We start from the raw sequence: 20,254 nt of genomic DNA on the forward strand, positions 1-20,254 counted from the left end.
TGATTCCAAAAAATATGCATAACCCACCCCATTCCTATATAAATATTGCAAATGTGCTAAGAAGTCTAATCATTAGAATAATTAGTCAATGGTTGCCAAATTTTCTTGAAATTATGAAGATTCCCATGTTGTAATGCTAATACTTTTTCCATTTTGTAAATATGACAGACAGAGTTCCACCAGAACGTATAATTTAATTTGGTATAGTCTTTCCAATTTTGAGTGATTTGTTGCATGGCGACTCCTGTCAATATTAATAGCAGCTTGTTATTATTTGCTGAGATCGGACTCTGAGTTCTCATTGCAGTGCCAAATAGTATGGTATCATATGAGAGTCCTACATGATTTTCTAGTAATTTGTTAATTTGGGGCCAAATCAGATTCCAAAAGGCATTTACACAGGGACAAAAAAAAATTAAGTGATCTAACGTCCCTATTTCTATTTTACAATGCCAGCATCTATTGGATCTAGTATTATCTATCTTTTGCAGGCGCGTAGGGGTCCATAACACTCTATGTAATAAAAACATCCATGTTTGACTCATAGATGCTGACTTTGTAGATCTTAATCTCCAGGACCAAAATCGTGGCCATTGAGACGCAGAAATTGTCTGTCCAATCTCAATACTCCAAATATCCCTAAGACCAGTTTTCTTTTTTTTATTTAAAAATCTATATATCAACTTGTACCATTTTGTGGCTTGGTGACCCAAGAAATCCGCCTGGAAACATAAAACCTGCAGACTATTTTGAGTATTAAGATTTTTCCATTCAGGGAACCCTACCTGAATGGCCTGCTTCAATTGCATCCATTTAAAATATTGTGATTTATTTAAGCCAAATTTATTTTGCAATTGTGAAAAACTAAGCAGTGAACCTTCTGAAATGACATCATTTAATGTTCGTATATCTGCACTTATCCATTGTTTCCAGACGATCTTAAATCCGCCAATTTTGATCCTGGAGTTTACCCAAATAGATTGATTTAGTGATTTACAAATTGGATCTGGTGATAGGTTACTTATATATCTTAATGTTTTCCAAGTGTCTAATAATATTCTGTTATCTTTGTATCTTCTAGGCATTGTTATACTAATTAAATGATCTAAATGTAATGGGAACAGGAGCCGCCATTCTAAATATAGCCAATCTGGTACATTCTCCATGAGATCTGGGAGGATCCAATACATACCCTGTCTTAGAATATAGGCTTGATGGTACCTATAAAAATTTGGAAAATTTACCCCTCCCTCCATAATTGGTCTTTGTAAAGATACTAAAGCAATTCTGGGTCTTTTCCCAAACCAAACAAATTTTGTAATAATATTGTTTAATTTTTTATAAAAGGACCCCTGAAAAAATATTGGTATCATACTCATTTGATAACAAACCACAGGCAATATCATCATTTTAATTGTTTGAACTCTTCCCCACCATGAAAGATGTAAAGGATTCCATTGTTCACACATTTCTGTAATTTTTTTCAATAAAAGTTTTTCATTTTCTTTGACTGTATCATCAATTGTATTTTTGATCATAATTCCTAAATATTTTATTCCTTCCTCTTTCCAAATAAATGAATATGAATCAAATAATCCTTTGGTACAGTGAACATTAATTGGAAGAATTTCTGATTTACTCCAATTAATTTTATATCCAGAAAATTTTCCAAATTCCTCTAGAAGATTAAGTAAACTTGGAATAGTATTCCCCGGTTCTCTTAAATATAATAAGATATCATCTGCATATGCAGAAAGTTTAAATTCCCAGTTGGAAAATGGGATTCCATTTATCTCCTTAGTTTGATTAATTGCAATTAATAAGGGTTCCAGAACAATATCAAAAAGTAAGGGAGACAAAGGACATCCTTGTCTAACTCCCCTTTGCAAGTTAAATCTATCTGATAAATTGTTATTTATATATAATCTTGCACCAGGAGAGCTATACAAAGTCTGAATCATTTTAATAAAACCGGGACCTAATCCAAACCATTCTAGAGCTTGATACATAAATTTCCATTCTACTCTATCAAATGCTTTTTCTGCATCTAAAGATACCATAAAAGCTGGATCATTCATAGTTTTTGCTAAATTTAAAGAGTGAAATGCTAATCTAGTGTTGTGTGATGAATGTCTTTTTGCAATAAATCCTGTTTGATGTACATCAATAATGAAAGGAAGAGTTTTTGCCAATCTTATTGCTAGTACTTTAGAAATTAATTTACCATCTACATTTAATAAGGAAATAGGCCTGTAATTTGAAACCAAGGTAGGATCTTTGTTTGGTTTTGGTAAGACAATAATTAGTGAATCAGCCATAGTACCTGATATATTTCCATTATTCATTTGATATTGATACAACTTTAATAGATATGGTAAAATAATGTTTTGAAATGATTTATAAAATTCAACCGTATAACCATCACCACCCGGAGCGGATCCAACTCTAAGAGACTTCAATGCTGATTCTATTTCTTTTAAAGATATAGGTTCTTCTAAACTTCTTTTTATATGATCTGGAACATTTGGTCCAATAAATGAATTTAAAAAATTTAGTCCATCTCGTTCTTTATTTTCATAAGATTCAGAAGAATATAAATCTTTATAAAAATCAAGAAACTGTATTAAAATGTCTTTATTGTTAGTGTGTGTATTACCTTGTATATCTTTTATTGCAATAATCTTGGACTTTCTTTTTTTTGCTTTAAGAAAATTTGCTAATAATTTTCCAGCTTTATTTGAATTTCCGTAAAATTGAACTTGTCTATTAAATAAATCTTTCCTCACAAATTGAGAAGAAATCTCATTATATTTAACTTTTAGTTTTAATAAATCTTGTAATGTTTTATTTTCCCATTTTTCAATTAATTTATTTTCTAATAACTTAATTTGTTTTCCCAATTCAAGAAAATGTTTTTTATGTTGTTTATTAATATATGCTGAATATGAAATAATATTCCCTCTCATTGTTGCTTTAAAAGCGTCCCATAAGATCTCAGCATTAATATTATCCGAATCATTAATTTGAAAGAATTCTTGTATTTTTAATTTAAATTCTTCCAGAAAATTTGAATCCGCTAAAAAAGCATTATTAAATCTCCAAATTGAATTAAAATGTTCAATGTCATAATTTTGAAGGTTAATCCACACACCAGCATGATCCGAAATTATAATAGGATCTATTACTGCTTTTAACACACGCTGCGCTAGGTTATTGGAAACAAATATATAATCAATTCGTGAAAAGGATTTATGGACCTGAGAACAAAAAGAAAATTCCTGATCATTAAAATGAAGAATACGCCATATATCTACTAAATCACAAGATTGAATCAAATTATCTAAGCCTAATGATTTCATAATTCTACTTGGTCTTTTATCCAAAATCGGATCCATTACAGCATTGAAATCCCCTGCTACTATTAAATTAGATGTAGCCAGTGGTAAAAGTAATTGCTGAATTTGTTTGAAAAACTCCATTTGATTCGTATTAGGAGCATATAAATTGAATAAATCCATGGTTGTATTTCCCAGAACCATTTTGATATGCACCCATCTACCTAAGGGGTCATAATTTATTAATTTGAAATTCGCATTACATTTTTTGTTTATCAGAATAGCCACTCCAGCTTTTTTCTTTAAAGCCGGTGCAAATAAACATTTAGAAATCCAACCCCCAGATAATTTTTTAGATTCAATTTCAGAAAGATGCGTCTCTTGGATGAAGTAGATATCCGCATTTTGATTTTTAAGGAACGATAATATTTTCTTCTTCTTAATAGGATGATTTAAACCATTGACATTCATAGAATAAATTTTTATATCCATCTTGTTTATAATCAAATTTTAACCAATATTCTATGATAATATACATGATTAGATCTTAGCACAATTAATATATATTGATCCCCTTTCCCACCCTTTATTTTCCCTCCCCACCCTCCCACTATCAATGTTTGACCTGGAACACACATTGGTCATGCAAAACCTCAATTCCCTCCCCCAGGCAACTAATCATTCATAAATTATTTTAAAAATAATCTCTAATTCAATACATTTATATTTCTTTACTCACCCTATTATTCATTTATCCCTTCATTAATAATCCCATTGTATATTATAATTCAAATCGATTATAATTGGATAAATCATATTAATATTTTAAAATCTTAGATACAACTAATATGTTATTCCTACAATAAATTCAATATATATATATATATATAGCAGTAATTCCCATATATCATATATTCATATATATAAATTAGGTATATTTGTTTCTATAAAGACAGTATTAAAAATTTTAATAAAATCAATATTAAACATTTTTAAAATATCATCATTCATAGTAAGCTTATATGAATAGGTAATAAATAAAATATATATTTATATCAATAAGATTTTATAATTAATACCTATGTTATAATAATTTCCCACTCAGTTAATCAATTCCAATTTTTTTTTTTTCCCAAATTAATATTAGCAGTAATAAATATGGAAGCAATAATTCTATAAATAGTTTGATATCCATTATAATATAATATATATCATAACATTCAGTATATTAATAATAACTTAATTAAAAATTATAAAATGTTTTTGTTTTTTTTTTGTTTTTTTAAATTGGATGGAATAAAATCTATAAATAATTTAATTCATAACATCCAATATATTATAAAAATAATTAAATCAAAGATTTTCAAACATTTTAAAAATAATTCACTCTGTTAGTAATCCTTCTTCTTCTTTCTTTTTAACCATCTTCTTTTTTCTTATTTTATCTTGCATTTTCTATCTCCTTTCTTCAAATGAAACTTCCCTTTTATTCTTTCAGTTTTCCAGGATCTTGAAAATCATTGTCCTTTTCTTCTTTTTATCCAGTTTCTTATTTTTCATATTATCTTGCATTTTCCTTTTCTTCTTCAGTTGAGAATTGTCTTTTAATCTGTTTTTTCATGTTAACATTGGTTCTTCTTGTGTCAAAAATTCTTTCAGTTTTGCAGGATCTTGAAAATATATGGATTTATTCCCAGTGGACACTCTCATTGTAGACGGATAATATAGACCATACATGTAGCCCTTTTCTTTTAATTGCTGTCTGAATGTGAGAAATTGTTTCCTTATATTTGCAGTGTATTTGGCGAAATCTGGAACCAAGATCAATTTAGATCCTTTATAGTTTAGGTTTTTATTTGCTTTTGCGACCTTTAAGATTTCCAAGGCTTGTTGGTATCTTAATACTTTGAAGATTAAAGGTCTGGGAGCAGTCTGGTTTACTGGTTTTCTTGTGGGGATTCTGTGGGCACGTTCTATCTCTAACGGCCATTTAGAATTTAGTTGTAGCAGTTTAGGTAAAAGGTTTTCCAAAAACTGTACAGGGTCTCCCCCTTCAAGATTTTCAGCCATACCAAGTATTCTAATGTTCTTTCTTTTCCCTCGGTTCTCCATATCTATCAGTTGATTTTTTAAAGCTGTTACATCTTTTTTTTCTTCTTCACACTTTTGTGTGAAAGTTTCCAACTGCCCGATTTTATCTTCTATCACAGATATTCTCTGCCTGTCAGTTTGAAATTCCTGTTTCAGACTAAGCAGTTCTTCCTTAACCTCTGAAAGTTTGCAGGCATTATCTGTCAACATAAGTTTGATTTTAAATAGTTCCGCCATGATATCTGATGTTTCAGTTAATTCTTCAGCTTCTAGTGGGATCGGCACACTCGACGGTGACACGGGGGTGATCTTTGACCTCTTCGCCGATGTACACGGCTTTTCAGTCTTTCCCTGTCTCGTCGCAGCCATTTCCTATGTTATATTTTATTAATTTTAGCTCGGGTGAGCAAAGTAAAACAGTTAATTTTCTCGAGTTTGTTGCCTGGATACGAGGAGCGCCGCGGTTAAGCTGCCATGTTGTGCGCGCTCCAAGCCACGCCCCAATTTATTGTAACAGGGGAGAACAAGTTCTGTAGGACAGAGAGTATGTGCATAAAAATAAAATATACGTAGAAAGGTGGTTATCAAATCCATGACCCTTTACCCTCTAAACAAGAAGTTCCACACAGAATGAATGGAACCTACTTTCCGAGATGCACAATGCATGGGCATCTGTTCACTTTTTTTTAATATAGTAGATTTGTTTTTAATTGATGTTTATTCATTTGTTTGTTTTGTATATCACATTTTCAACATATTTGGTATGTTTTACTGTGGTCTGTACTCAGTTTATTTTAACCTGATTGTAACAGGGGAGAACAAGTTCTGTAGGACAGAGAGTCCTGATAAATAACTCTGGGCACGCTTTGTGAGGGAACATAAAGTGTTTATTGTCACACCGGCCCTGCATGTTTCCCTCACAGGTTCAGGGAACAGTTATACTTTGAACCAATAGAAAATAGAGCTAAGGTTCTGAGGCCTAGATTTATTTTTTTTAAAAAACGCGTTAAAAAATTACAGGCTGCTATTGCAGCTGCTCTGTTAGCGAATTTAAAAAAGTGAGTCATTCAACCCAAAACACTCATGTAACTGAGGTTGACAGAGAGTAGCTAAGACTCACTAAATTTGCATGTGCCCATCACTGATGATAGCGATGGGCACATGCGCAGAAAAAAAGCAAAAAAGACCCCCCCCAACAACAAAAAAAAAACACAACAGCGGGAGAGATTTTCAATCTCTCCCATTGCCAACCAACACCTCTTCTTGCAGCGGGAGAGATGCTTATTCTCTCCTGCCGCATCACAATACCCCCCCTGCCCCTGCCCCCTCTCCCCGGTACCTTTAATTAGATGGCTGACCGGAGGGATGTCTACTCCCTCCGGCCAGCTGGCCTGCTTCTTCCAAAATTGGTCTTCCCCTCTCCGGTGCATCCTGTGATGCACCGGGGAGGGGCCTGAGGCTCTGATTGGCCCAGGTTGTTTAAGGCCCCTCCCTGGACCAATCAGAGCCTCGGGCCCCTCCCCAGATGCACCGGGAAGGGGCCTGACTGTTTGGCCTGGACGTCTGACATACTTCCTATGGGGTGACCTGGCCAATCAGAGCCTTAGGTCTCTTCCTGGTGCATCTGGGGAGGGGCTCGAGGCTCTGATTGGCCCAGGTTGTATAAGGTCCCTCCTATGGGAGGGGCTTTAACAACATGGGTCAATCAGAGCCCCAGGATGCACCGGAGAAGGGAAGGCCCATTCAGAAGACTTTTCAATGCCTTTGTTAATTTAACCCAAATGCTGCAATCTAGGGTCATTTACTAATTTTATCAGGTTCAACACCAATTCACAGGCTTGGAGATAGCTAGCATATCAAAAGAAGGTATATAAGCTGACCTTACCAGAGAGATTGTGCCCATACAGGTGATGCCATCCCCGAAAGCGCCTTGTTTACAGATACACGTTCGAATTCCAGGGTGAAAATTTATGCAAATAGCAAAAGGACTGCAGCCCCCATTGTTCTATCAGGAAACACAACAGATAGACTTCATAAAACACTGGAAAACAGGAGAAGCCTACTCAAACACTACTTTCCCGATGGCTTTGAACAGGTATGAATACTGAAACATCTTTTCATTTCAATTCATAACATGACCATTAGATAAGATAGGAATACCATACAAAGCTCTGCCTGGAACTATTCAGAAAGTTTACGATGCACTTTGGGGACAACTCTAAGGCTGTAGCAAACCTCGCAGGCCGCTCTCCACCTCGGGAGCACGTTCCCTCTGACGTGATCCCGTACGTCAGAGGGAACGTTCTCCCAAGGTAGAGAGCGGCCTGCGAGGTTTGCTACAACCAGCCGGCAATCCTCAGCAGGCTGCTTTGAAGAGGCGAATGAAGAGCAGCAGTGGCAGCAGCGGTTCGTGCCGGTGGGCCAGAAGAGACCAGGAAGACAGGATGGAGGGAGGGTAAGATTGGTGGTTTGGGAACAGGGAAGGAGTGCTGCTGGACAGGGGGGAGGTAAAAGGAAGTGAGAAGGGCTACTGCTGGACAGGAGGAGCAGGCAAGGGGTGGTGGTAGACAGCCGAGGAAAGAGAGAGAGTAAGAAAGAAAGACAGACAGCGGCCAAGGAGAGAGAGAGAGAGACAGAAATAAAGAAAGACAGACAGAAAACGGCCAAGGAGAGAGAGAAAGAAAGAAAGACAGACACACACATCTATTCTAGCACCCGTTAATGTAACGGGCTTAAAGACTAGTTTAATTATAATACAATACAGTACATACATAGGACAAACATCCAAAAGTTTTTCTCTGTTCTTCGTCTTGAACAGTCCAACAGTTTATATTCTTAAAATTGAGTTCCACCAGTTGTTTTGCTGAATCACAAGTAATAGCCTTTCACACTCCCCTGCATTTCTTGGTATGTTTTAAGAAAACAGCCCGACACAGAGCTGTGTTTTGCCCACTGGCGTCCTCAGGAGCTGTAGTTGAGTAAGGCCCGATCTTCTCTCAACCCTTCACAAATCATAAAACTAACATTACTACCTAACTATACAACTACAAATAATTACTCTCTAAAACCTACCACATATCGTTAGAAGTCTACATGTTAAACACAAGACAGCAACCCGGGATTTGTCACAAACCGGGCACCAGATGAACCGGCAGGATCCACGCTGTCCCACACAGGAAATGGCTTCAACCTACTTCCCTTCTTATATACAATCAACCCTTCTATAATTTCACCTGCCTTCAAACCCTCTCAGCTGTGTAACACCCTACGCTCCACCTCTTTATAACTCCACAACATGTAGACTTTAACGGTATGTGGAAGGTTTTAGAGAGTAATTATTTGTAGTTGTATAGTTAGTTAGTAATGTTAGTTTTATGATTTGTGAAGAGCTGAGAGAACTACAGCCACCAACTTCCTGTCGGGACCCGTGCCTAGCAAGTGATGTCAGAAAGAGTGCCACAGCTGACGCAGGCATTAAGTTGGTGGCTGCTCATGCTGAAGTTAAAAAGGTACGGGGAAGGGGAGGGGGGGGGGAGTCCCGCCACCACCATGGGTGCTCCTCACTCTCACTACGCCACTGATTAAGGTAAAATGAACAGTGTCAAACCTCTTTGCAAAGATTAATGGGTTCACATTTCTCTTTTCCGTCACCACTGTACCCAGTCCGACAATTGCAGGCCACCTATAAAAGAAGGGATAAGCAAAGAAAAGGCAGACATCTTAACATGAATAAAAAGTATAATGTGCACATTTTTTCTGACAGAATTTGTAAATGTCCTTGGCGAGATTTAAGGAGCAGACAGAGGCCTCTTTAACCATTTTAAGAGGACTTGGTCATCCTTGTAAAGATGGGCCCTCCTTTACTGGTCAAATGGCCCTTATGTCTATATTTCACATGGACGGGACCAGCTACTCTAACATTAGTTCTGCTCTTTTGAGGAAGACGGGGTAAACCATTTTTTCTCTGAGTGCTTTTAGCCATTCAGCTCTACATGAATCCTTCCTAATATTTTATTTCCTTTTATTTTAGCTATTTGTCCTTTCCAAATCACAGGAAGATTACAATTCAACATACATAGTCATAAAATCAGCACATCACATATTTACACTAAAAATCAAAACTTCTCCAATCATATGCAACCCTCTCAGCTTAATTCTGGCTAAGAGTAGCGAACCTAAATGCAACCCCCAGCAACAATTGTGTCCCACAACACAGGGATGTCCTTGGGTCACCAGTCAAGTTGTACCCAACCCTGGATCGTCCAACAACTTTGCAACTGTGGAACATAAACTCTTTCCTGGAACATGCCAATTGGAAAACTTTAAATGCCTCGGTCCTAACCCTTTAAGAGCAAGCAACATCACCTGAAAAATCCTTTTCACCATAACTCTGCTACAGTAGATGAAACATGTTCCCAAACCCCCACCTGTCTCAAAACTCTTGCCGCTGGAATCAGTTGCAATTTGTTGTCAACATCCCCCTCTCCCCAGAGCAAAATGCCACAACTGGAAACCCCCCGCCCCCTCCCCCAATAACTTTGCACTACTACTGAGACCTGAAAACATGTCTAACTCACGATCCAATTCTACTCCCAAATCTCAAATGTGGTCCTGGGCAATCAATTCAATTAGGCGATCCCTCTTTAAGGCAGACTTACACATCCACAATAACTCTGTTGTCCGGAAATACAAATGTAACTTACTCAAAAACATCTAATATCTCACCTTATCCAAGCATGCCTGCAACCTAGCTAACCTGCCCACCTAATTCTCTCCCAATTGGACTATAAAATGAAATCATCTGTACATATCAAGTAGTCTACTCCCTTCCAAAATATTCACAACAGGTGCCAAAAATGTTAAACAAAAGAGAAAGTGGCAATGCCCCTTTTGGTACGCCACATTGTACAGGGTAGTCCTGTCACTAAAACTGACTTTTTCCCTTTTCTACTTTGGACAGACTCTCCAAGTTGCTGGAAACATTCTCTCTCTCTCTTTGGACTTTTGACTCCCTATTTTGCTGAAACCTCTAGAATTCTAGAAGATTCTAGCAAAATCTGTCATTCTCTGACAAAATGAAAAATCTCTAGCACAGGTCTGTGGGCACTTGGAAATTATTCTTTGAAACAGGCATGCAGTACATGCTATTTAAATGTCATGCATGCTTCAAAAATGTGATTATCAATCATAAAAATTCAGAGTTAAACCTGAAAATGTGCATTCAGTTTTAAAAAAAGATTTGAGGTTAGTAGTGCAAGACAGCCGCCAGGGAAGGAGCAAGTGGGCTTGCTCCTGCTCCCAATGTCCCTCAGATCTCTTGGCGTGAATTAGAATCCCAGGGGGTATATGGGGTGGGGTCAGACCTTGAAGTAGAAAAGAACCAGGGCTCAGTGCTGTAGTAAGGGGTGTATGGGGGGGGTCCCGGGTGCCATCTTTCTGGGGGGTGCTGGCACCTCTTCCACTCATGCCACGCTCGCACCCTCCCTTCCACACCCCCATACCTCTTTAAAATCTTTACCAGCGCAAGCACCAGCCTGGCTCCCTATGAAATCACTTCCAGGTCGCGGAGCCAGGAAGTGATGTGAGAAGGAAAGCCAAAAACAGTGTGAGCAGTAGGCCAGAGAAGCTGCATGCGCTGGCAAAGATTTAAAGAGCTAGAGGGGTGGGAAGGGAGGGTGCAAGTGTGGCATAGAGGCGTGGAAGGAGTGGGGTGGGGTTGGCATTGAAGGAGCGGGAAGGGCGGAGGGCACGGGGGTGTCATCGCCTTAGGCACCTCCTGCCCTCGCTATGCCACTGCCAGGGCTTTAGGAAAAGGGAAGAGATTCAGGGAGGAGGTCTCTTCAAACTTTCAGCCCCACTTCAGGCTTGGAGGGTTGGGAGGGGGGACCTCCAGTTCAGGCCAGATGCTGTTCTCTTTCGTTACATGCTTCCACAACCCAGAACATGCAACTTTCCTGGCTGTGACCACCCATGAAAACCTCCGTGAAATTTAGCTAAGGACACAAATGAACCAAGAGCTAAATTTTGCTAAACAGGTACTAATCTGTAAATACTGTTCAAGGTTAGTATATAAGCCTCAATGTTACTGTCCTTACCAAATTGGGGCCAGTTTTCGTACATTGTGCCCTCTGATGACAGCCTCCGTTGTTCTCAGAGCAGCCATCAATTTCTGTGTGGACAGAACAGAAAAGAGATTCAGCAGGGTGAAATGATGACTTTTCTTTAGGTCCCCGAATGGTGAATTGGTAACCTGGAATCTTGAATTGTTATAGCAATGATTAGTCTTATTATTAGAACGTATAATGTTATTTTATGAGCTTGTTGCTGAGCTGCTTTTTGCCTATGAATCATCCCGTGGTTTGCCGCCATATTGACATATTTCATTGCCAGCATGATGCCGTTATTATAATTCCAATGAACAAAGCAATAAACTTATGATTGTGAAATGTGTATTATGTATACTTGGCTCTACGCATTGGTTGATTTTGCGGGGGGGGGGGGGGGGGTTTTAGTTCAATATTTTTATTGACTTTAAATGACAATTCAGAAACAGCGACAACTCAAAATTTGCAAACTCCCATCTCCCAGGTCACATAGTTCCACTATACAATGCTGAGATTACATACAAACTACGCATAAGTATCGAGTGGCGTCCACACTTTGAAGACCCAACTATTTGAAAAATTTGTATCCTAACTGTTTTTCTCAGTTAATAATTTTATGCTTCCATTATGTAATGTATCACCTTTTAAATTGCATTTTTATTGTATGATCGGTTCTTATTTGTTGTAAACCTCTTAGAACCATTCTTTTAAATTGTACTTTTAAAAATCATATTCTTCACTGTAGGATTGTACATTGTTTTAGAATTGTACTTTCCTTTTAAATTGTACTCGTCATTGAATGACTAGTGCTTACTTGTTGTAAACCACCTAGAACTTGCCTGGCTTTTAAGATCATTCACGGCATCCTTCCTCCCCTAATCCCACTATCCTTTAACTCCTCGAGTCCTGACTCCACCAGACCCACCCAAAGATATAAACTATCCTTCCCCTCTCTACGTGGTATTCTCTATGCAGGTAAACTGGGAAAATCTCTTCTCTTCAAAATCACAGGTCTCTGGAACCACCTTACTATCCCGTTGCGGAACCTGGGCTCTCTCCAACTATTCCGCAAGCAACTGAAAACTTGGCTCTTCTCTAACATGTAATTCTATTTCCCCCCTTACTCTTCCATTCTATATATAAGCTCATGTCAACCTTTTCCTTTCTCTTCTTATATTTTAAGTTCTTGTAAACCGTGCCAAGCTCCACTTCCGTGGAGAGGATGCGGTATATAAACTTAAGGTTTAGTTTAGTTTAGAACCATTCTTATTAAAGGATGCTAAGCTCCACCTCCTCAAACCATCTGTCACCCAGACAAGATTGATTGAACAGCAATTCCCATAAGCTTGGCTGTGTATGTTGCATTCAGCCTCAATCATTTTATTTACATTTAAATTCCGCTCTAGCATATTGTTTCTAGGCGGATTACACATTTTGTTGTTATATGAGGTTCTTATATGTTTTATGTATTTTTGGCTTTTCTTTATGCATTTTGTACTCTGCTTTGGACAGTTGTCTTGGAAAAAGCAGTTATTAAATCAAAAGACAACAATATTTAGGCAGCCAGTTAACACAGGTGAATGCTCTTAATTTACTCATTCAATTTTCTATACCGTTCTCTCAAGGGAGCTCAGAGCAGTTTACATGAATTTATTCAGGTACTCAAGCATTTTTCCCTGTCTGTCCTGGTAGGCTCACGATCTATCTAAGGTACCTGGGGCAATGGGGGGATTAAGTGACTTGCCCGGGGTCACAAGGAGCAGCGAGGGTTTGAACCCACAACCTCAGGCTGCTGAGGATGGAGCTTTAATCGCTGTGCCACACTCTCCCATGAATCACTTTGAAACTTGGTCTCTTGTAGAATAAGGAGGTTATTTTGAGATTTGCACAGGCAAGTTCTGGCATTTACCGTTTATCTCACCAGTGGGAGGCACCTGAGGCAGTGGCGCCCTTCCTTCCGCCTCTCCGCTCCGTGAGCAACTACTCTAGCCAGCCGCTTGCATCAGCCTGGCTCTTTCTGAAATCACTTCCGGGTCACAAGGCCAGGAAGTGACGTTAGAGGTTAGAGGGAAAGCCAGCGCGAGCAGCAGGCGGGAGATGATGTGCATGCTGACAAAGATTTTAAGAGGTATGGGTGAGGGTGCGAGTGTGGCACGGAAGGAGCAGGGGATGGAGAGAAGGGCACAGGTGGGTTGCATGGAAGGAGCGAGGGAGGCACCACCTCCCCTTGCTACGCTGCCACTGCATTCATGGAAAAGTGTGTCAGCTCATTAGGGGGTAAAATCTATAAGCGGTGCCTAAAGACATGTGCTTAGTTTAATTAGTAAATTGGCTTTAATAAGCTGTAATTGAAAAAAATAGGCATCCAGTGGCATAGTAAGGAGTGTGTGTGTGGGGGGGGGGGGGGAGGGCAGTCTGTCCTCGGCACGCTCGCACCCCTCTTGCTTTCTGCCCCGCTGCCGCATGCGCGCCCCCCTTCCCTTCCCTCTCCCCTCCAGTACCTTTTTTTATCTTTGGTGCGAGCAGCCACAAAGTAGCTGCTCGTGATGTCACTTTGGGGACCCGCGCCTAGAAAGTGACGTCAGAGAGCATCCAAGACGACGAGAGCAGCTACTTTGTGGCTGCTCGCACCAAAGATTAAAAAAAGTACCAGTGGGGGGAGGGAAGAGGGAAGGGAAGCGCACGGCAGGGGGGGGGCGGGGAAGCAGGAGAGATGTGAGTGCTGGATAAAAAGTAACGGGGGTGAGGTGGGGAGGGAAGGGAAAGGCTGGGGGGGGTAGGGAAGAGGGCGGGAGAGGGGCGCCTCCGCCCCAGGTGCCACTTACCCCTGCTACACCACTGTAGGCATCTAATTTCTTAGGTGCAATTCTACAAAAGATAGGCGCCTAACACCGCGATTCTCTAAAGCAGTGGTTCCACCACCAGGCCAATTGGGTTTCAGGATAGCAGATTTGCATGGCCTGGTGGTCCTCCAGGACAGGGTTGGGAACCATTCCTCTAAAGGACTTAGGCGCCTCTAATGAAGGCCTTTTAAAACCCTGGACCTGGAGACGGGGACGACATGTGAGGTTATCAAATTTGCTGATGACACCAAGCTTTGCAGCAGGGTTAGAAACGCGGAAGACTGTGAGGTCTTGCAAAGAGACCAAACAAGACTGGAAGAGTGGGCAAAAAAATGGCAAATGAGTTTTAATATAGAGAAGTGTAAGGTCATGCATGTAGGGAAAAAGAACCCGATGTTCAGCTACAAAATGGGGGGAACACTGCTAGGGGTAAGCAACCTTGAAAGAGACCTGGGGGTGATGGTGGACACAACATTGAAAGCATCAACTCAGTGCGCAACGGCCTCAAAGAAAGCAAACAGAATGTTGGGTATCATTAAAAAGGGTATCACGACCAGGACAAAGGAAGTCATCATGCCGCTGTATCGTGCAATGGTGCGCCCACATCTGGAGTACTGTGTCCAGTACTGGTCGCCGTACCTCAAGAAGGACATGGCAGTACTTGAGGGGATCCAGAGGAGAGCAACTAAAATGATAAAAGGTATGGAAAACTTATCGTATGCTGACAGGTTGAAGATGCTGGGGCTCTTCTCCCTGGAAAAACGGAGACTTAGAGGAGACATGATAGAAACCTTAAAAATCCTGAGGGGCATAGAGAAAGTGGACAGGGACAGATTTTTCAGACTGTGGGGAACCAATAACACAAGGGGTCACTCGGAGAAATTGAGAGGGGACAGGTTTAGAACAAATGCTAGGAGGTTCTTTTTTACCCAGAGGGTGGTGGACACATGGAACGCGCTTCCGGAGGTTGTGATAGCCCAGAGCACATTGCAGGGTTTCAAGGAAGGTTTAGACAAGTTCCTAAAAGAAAAGGGGATTGAGGGTTATAGATAAAAAGAAGAGGTAGGTTACGGAGATGGGCAGGAACCACATTACAGGTCATAGACCTGACGGGCCGCCGCGAGAGCGGACCGCTGGGCGCGATGGACCAATGGTCTGACCCAGTGGTGGCAACTTCTTATGTTCTTATTAAAGGCATCTATGGTTTTAAGGTAGGTGCCGCTAAGCGTGATTCTGTAATGGGCGTCTAAGTGTGACTGACATGCAACAGATGCTTAATTTTAGGCCCTCATATCAAGAATCTGGCCCTTGATGTTTTTCTGACATGGACTGAGTATTCCTTTTTTACAGCAACATTAAAATTATAAATCATAAAATCCCTATGATGTTTGGTATCGAGAAGTGTTTTTCCTGATCCGTCTACTTTACTGAAATAAAATTACACTGCAAAGGTTTGTGTGGGATCGCCCTGTAGCTAAGAATATCCGGCGTATCTTGTTGGCTCTGGAAAGAGCGGGACGGGGAGGTGGCCCCTCCATGCTTATTAGTTTTGACGCTGAGAAGGCTTTTGACAAGGTGCGGTGGGGTTACCTTTTCGCGGTACTTAGGACTTACGGTTTGGGCCCTTTCTTTTTTGGGGCCATACAGGCGTTATATAGTGATCCAGCTGCGCGGATTTCGGTTAATGGGACTCTCTCGGGCTTTTTTAATATTCACCGGGGGACTCGCCAGGGCTGCCCCCTGTCGCCGCTATTGTTCGTGCTTTCTTTGGATCCATTACTCCGGGAGATTCAGGCTAATGCGGATATTTGGGGATTGGTATTGGGAGATTCCCATTTTAAACTTGCGGCGTTTGCGGATGATCTCTTGGTCTTTTTAACGGACCCGCAGCGTTCCTTGCCCATATTGCTGGAGAGTCTACGGGAATACGGGGATTTCTCCGGCTTCGTTCTGAACTTTGCGAAATCTGAGGCTTTGGCCTCCTCAGCTCATCTTCAGCGGTCTTGGGGGGATCGCTTTCCGTTGCGCTGGGCTGATTCCTCGTTTCGTTACTTGGGGATCCGGCTGTCTTTGGAGATAGCCCACTTGTATCGCCTTAACATAGATAAACTCCTTGCCGACACTAAATTGTTACTGGCCAAATGGCAGGCGCTGCCGCTGTCTTTGTTGGGTAGAATTCATTTATTTCGTATGGTTGTGTTCCCGAGGTGGCTTTACGTTCTCCAGACTCTTCCTCTTTCCTTGTTGCAGAGGGATATTCGATCCCTCTACTCCATGTTGTCCCGGTTTTGTTGGGGAGGGCGGAGACCTAAACTGAAATGGTCCTTGTTGGTGGGGCCCGCTTCCAGGGGTGGTATGGGGGTGCCTGACATCAGGGTTTATAACCAGGCTTGTTTGCTACGTCATGTGGGTGATTGGGTGATGGGCACCTCGTTTTATACGGATCTGTCTATGGAGAGGGATCATTTCTACCCTCTTCATCTTTTGTATCTCCTTCATGCCCCATTGTCCAAATTGCCGAGATCTTGTAAGTGTAGCCTTCTGTTCCGATCTTTGTGGACAGTGTGGCATCAACTCCTTGGGTTATGGAATCAGGATTCCCATACTAGTGCCCTTTTGCCTTTGGTGGGGAACTTGGCTTTTCCTCTGGGGGTCGGCCCTTCAGTTTTTGGTCGCTGGAGGGCTCGGGGGGTGGAGCAATTGAGGCATGTTCTGCAGGATAATGGGTCTCTCCTCTCATGTGCTGAGTTAGTGGGAAGGGGGGGTTCCTGAGATTGGTCTCCCCTTTGCCTATTGTCAACTTAGCCATTATGTGGCTTCTCTCCCGGGGAGTTCCCTGCAAGGGGATTTTGGGACCCAGCTTTGTGCTTTTTTGACTGCTGACTCTGATACTAGGGTCTCTATCTCTTTTTTTCACTATCAGATAATGGCTCTTCGCCCACCGAGGGTTTTTCCTGTGGTTTTGGCTGCCTGGCAGCGGGACTTGGGCAGGGATTTGGGGGACCATTTTTTGTTGAACATCCTGAAACGTGCTTCGGGTTTAGTACATAGTGCGGAATTACGAGAATGTCATTATCGCACTGTCCTGCGGGCCTATGCTTCCCAAAGTCAGGCTTACTATATGGGGTGTGTTGGTACTCAATTATGCATCCGCTGTTCGGGGGAGGTTAATACTTACTTTCATGGTATTTGGAGCTGCGAGGGGACTCAGGCATTTTGGAAGGCGCTGGCCTCCTTTTTACAGGGCTTGTTGAAAACACCTGTGCCTGTCTCAGTGCTTTCTATGTTGTTTGCCCAATTCTCTTTCCTGTCTATGTATACTTCTTCTGAAAAATTGTTTCTCAGTAAATGTTTTATTTTGGGGAAGAAATGTATTTTATGTAGCTGGCTTTCTCTTGAGCCCCCCTCCTTTTGGCATTGGAGGAATCAGCTTCACGAACTTATGGGCTGGGAGGCCCGTTTGGCCTGTTCTTCTCGTCGCCGGAGCAGAGACTTTGTTCAAACTTGGACTCCATATTTGAACATTTTGACCCCTGAAAGTCGTAGCCGCGTATTGAATAGGCTCCATCTGTGAGTCTGTTCCTCTCTTCACCATTGCTGTACCCTAATTGAGAGTTGTATGTTCATTGGGGGGGTGGGGTAGGATGGGGGGAGCTGGGGGGGGTTTCTTTCTGTGGGGTGGGGGTGGTGTTCACTCGTGGGGGACATCAGAGTCCAGTCCTCCGCGGCTGTTGTTAGGTGACATTGTAAACCATGTTTTTCTATCGCAGTTGTGCTTTCTGTTGTTCTTACATAATAAAACAGTTTGAACATTAAAAAAAAAATTACACTGCAAAGTTGTTATTTGCATCTCATTAAAACAATGAATGCCACCTATTAGCGAAATCTGGCAAAGTTTCACTTTTCCATTCTATGGACTTTCACAACAAAATTCAAATTTCAGACCGACTGACTTTCCCGCCAAAATTCAAATGGTTGGGACTGCCCTGTTCCCAATCAGGTCAGTAAAGCCACTATTTCCAAAGTCACACCGCAGACATCAGAGCGTACCCTGAAGAAAGCCACAGCATGGTGGCGGAAACGTCGGTTTCTACCTGACAAAGGTGCAGCGAGACCCGGAAACCTGCAACAAGCACAATGCCAGCTGTGGGAACCCTGTGAGAACAAAATTTTCACTCTTTCTTCTGTCCTGTCCTTTTGCTTGTCTACATGTCCATTAAGGAAGAACAGAACTGTAAATCACTAGCTTTCCCAGCATAAGTGAAAAACTGTGAAGTGACCCAAGATTCAAGAACAGTGAAAATTCTTTACCTCTAGTAACACGGATTTATTGGTCCCTATGTTTAAAAGCCACTAGGACCTTACTAAATGTTGTTGTTAACTGCCATCACGCCGGTGTCCATTCATGGAAGCCTAATGGGATCAGCTTTCTCCAAAATGATCTACCGGGGGAAGGTGTGGGTTTAGCACGCACCTTAGTATCTTTCAGTGCCCACTGCTTTGAATGCCAAAGCCACAAAAAGGCAGTATAGAAGTCCCCATTCCCTTTCCTGTTAAACATGGACTAGTGTAAAATGCAGAATCACCCAAGTGTCTACCCCTCTTGTGCACTCACCCAGACACACAATCCCATCGCCAGTGTAGCCCTGGCGACAAGAGCATTTCCTCTCTCCTGCTGTGATTTTCGTACAATTTGCATGGGCCGAGCAGCCGCCATTATTCTCAACACAAGGATCAATTTCTAGACACCAGATGACACAAAACAAATTATTAATTTAATTAATAATTAGTTTATTTAACAAATAACATTTTAATCATGACTTGAGACTGATATTTCAGTTAGATCATTTATTTCAACTTTAATTTTGTTCTTATGTGCTATTTGTGAGGTAGACCATAGTTAGAGGGAAGTTTCTTTTTAGGTTTAGTTTTGGGGCCTGTTTTACAAAGCCGCACGGTAACAGCCCCGAAGCCCATAGAGATTTAAAGGGCTTCAGGGCCGCAGCTGCTAGTGTGGCTTTGTTAAACAGGCTGTTAGTTTTAATTATAAATGATTTTTGAGCTGCATATAGGCATAGTATACTTACTTTGTTCATACATTGTAACACCATTATAACAGCTCATGCATATATTACATCACTACAGAAGCCATGCTTTGTAACATCATTGCAAAAGCTCAAGCAAACTGCTCAGATTTGACTGTTTCCGTCACTGGTAGTGGCATATAAGCTTGGAATAAAGATAAACATCTACTTATTCCCTATAACCTACATTTGATCGAGGTTATTTCTAGTCTGAGATCCATACACCAGAATAACAAGGCACCTGTTGGAACAGTGTATTTCGACTTGGTGCAAAAAGCTTTTTTAATAGGGCTGCACAAATAGCTTAGTACGCTGCCATGAGGAGGAGCGGAGTTCATTTCATTCATCAACTTTTTTCATTTATAAGTCACACCCATATAAACAAACTCAAATTAATGCAGAAATAATGAAACAATCCAGTTTCCCTGGGCTGGGCTGGATTTGGAATGCCAGAGAGATAACATTCAGAGCCCCTGGAAGGAGGGAGACCTAGTCATTGCTCAACAGTGACACCTAGTGGCCAGATTTAAGGCCCACGATTGTCAGGTTCTGGAAAGAGCCCTAGTAGTGCATGAGCTCTGATCCAGGGTCATTGCTGCAATGACTGAGCTCAGTGAGTTGGGAGGGAAGGTCAAATAGAGGGCATCATATTACCAACAAAATGATTGCTCATTCCATCACACCATCAATTTAAAGCTATATAGAAACATGACGGGAGATAAAGGCCAAATGGCCCATCCAATCTGCCCATCTGCAGCATCCACTATCTCCTCCTCTCCCTATTGGCTAAGGCTCCT

At 41.0% G+C, this 20,254-nt stretch overlaps 1 protein-coding gene across 2 annotated transcripts in view; it reads right to left on the reverse strand.

The window, feature by feature from the left end:
• The window catches only part of STAB1 (stabilin 1), a 238,892-nt gene that overhangs the window by 104,924 nt on the left and 113,714 nt on the right, over window positions 1-20,254 (reverse strand). For both annotated transcript variants that reach the window (XM_033926301.1, XM_033926300.1), the window contains exons 42-45: window positions 18,989-19,114; window positions 11,522-11,595; window positions 9,034-9,108; window positions 7,312-7,431 (exon numbers count right to left, since the gene is read on the reverse strand). In XM_033926301.1, the coding sequence (XP_033782192.1) occupies window positions 7,312-7,431; window positions 9,034-9,108; window positions 11,522-11,595; window positions 18,989-19,114 (395 nt within the window). The remainder of the gene's footprint in view (window positions 1-7,311; window positions 7,432-9,033; window positions 9,109-11,521; window positions 11,596-18,988; window positions 19,115-20,254) is intronic.

This window comes from Geotrypetes seraphini, chromosome 17 (assembly GCF_902459505.1).
Source record: "Geotrypetes seraphini chromosome 17, aGeoSer1.1, whole genome shotgun sequence".
Lineage (NCBI taxonomy): Eukaryota > Metazoa > Chordata > Amphibia > Gymnophiona > Dermophiidae > Geotrypetes > Geotrypetes seraphini.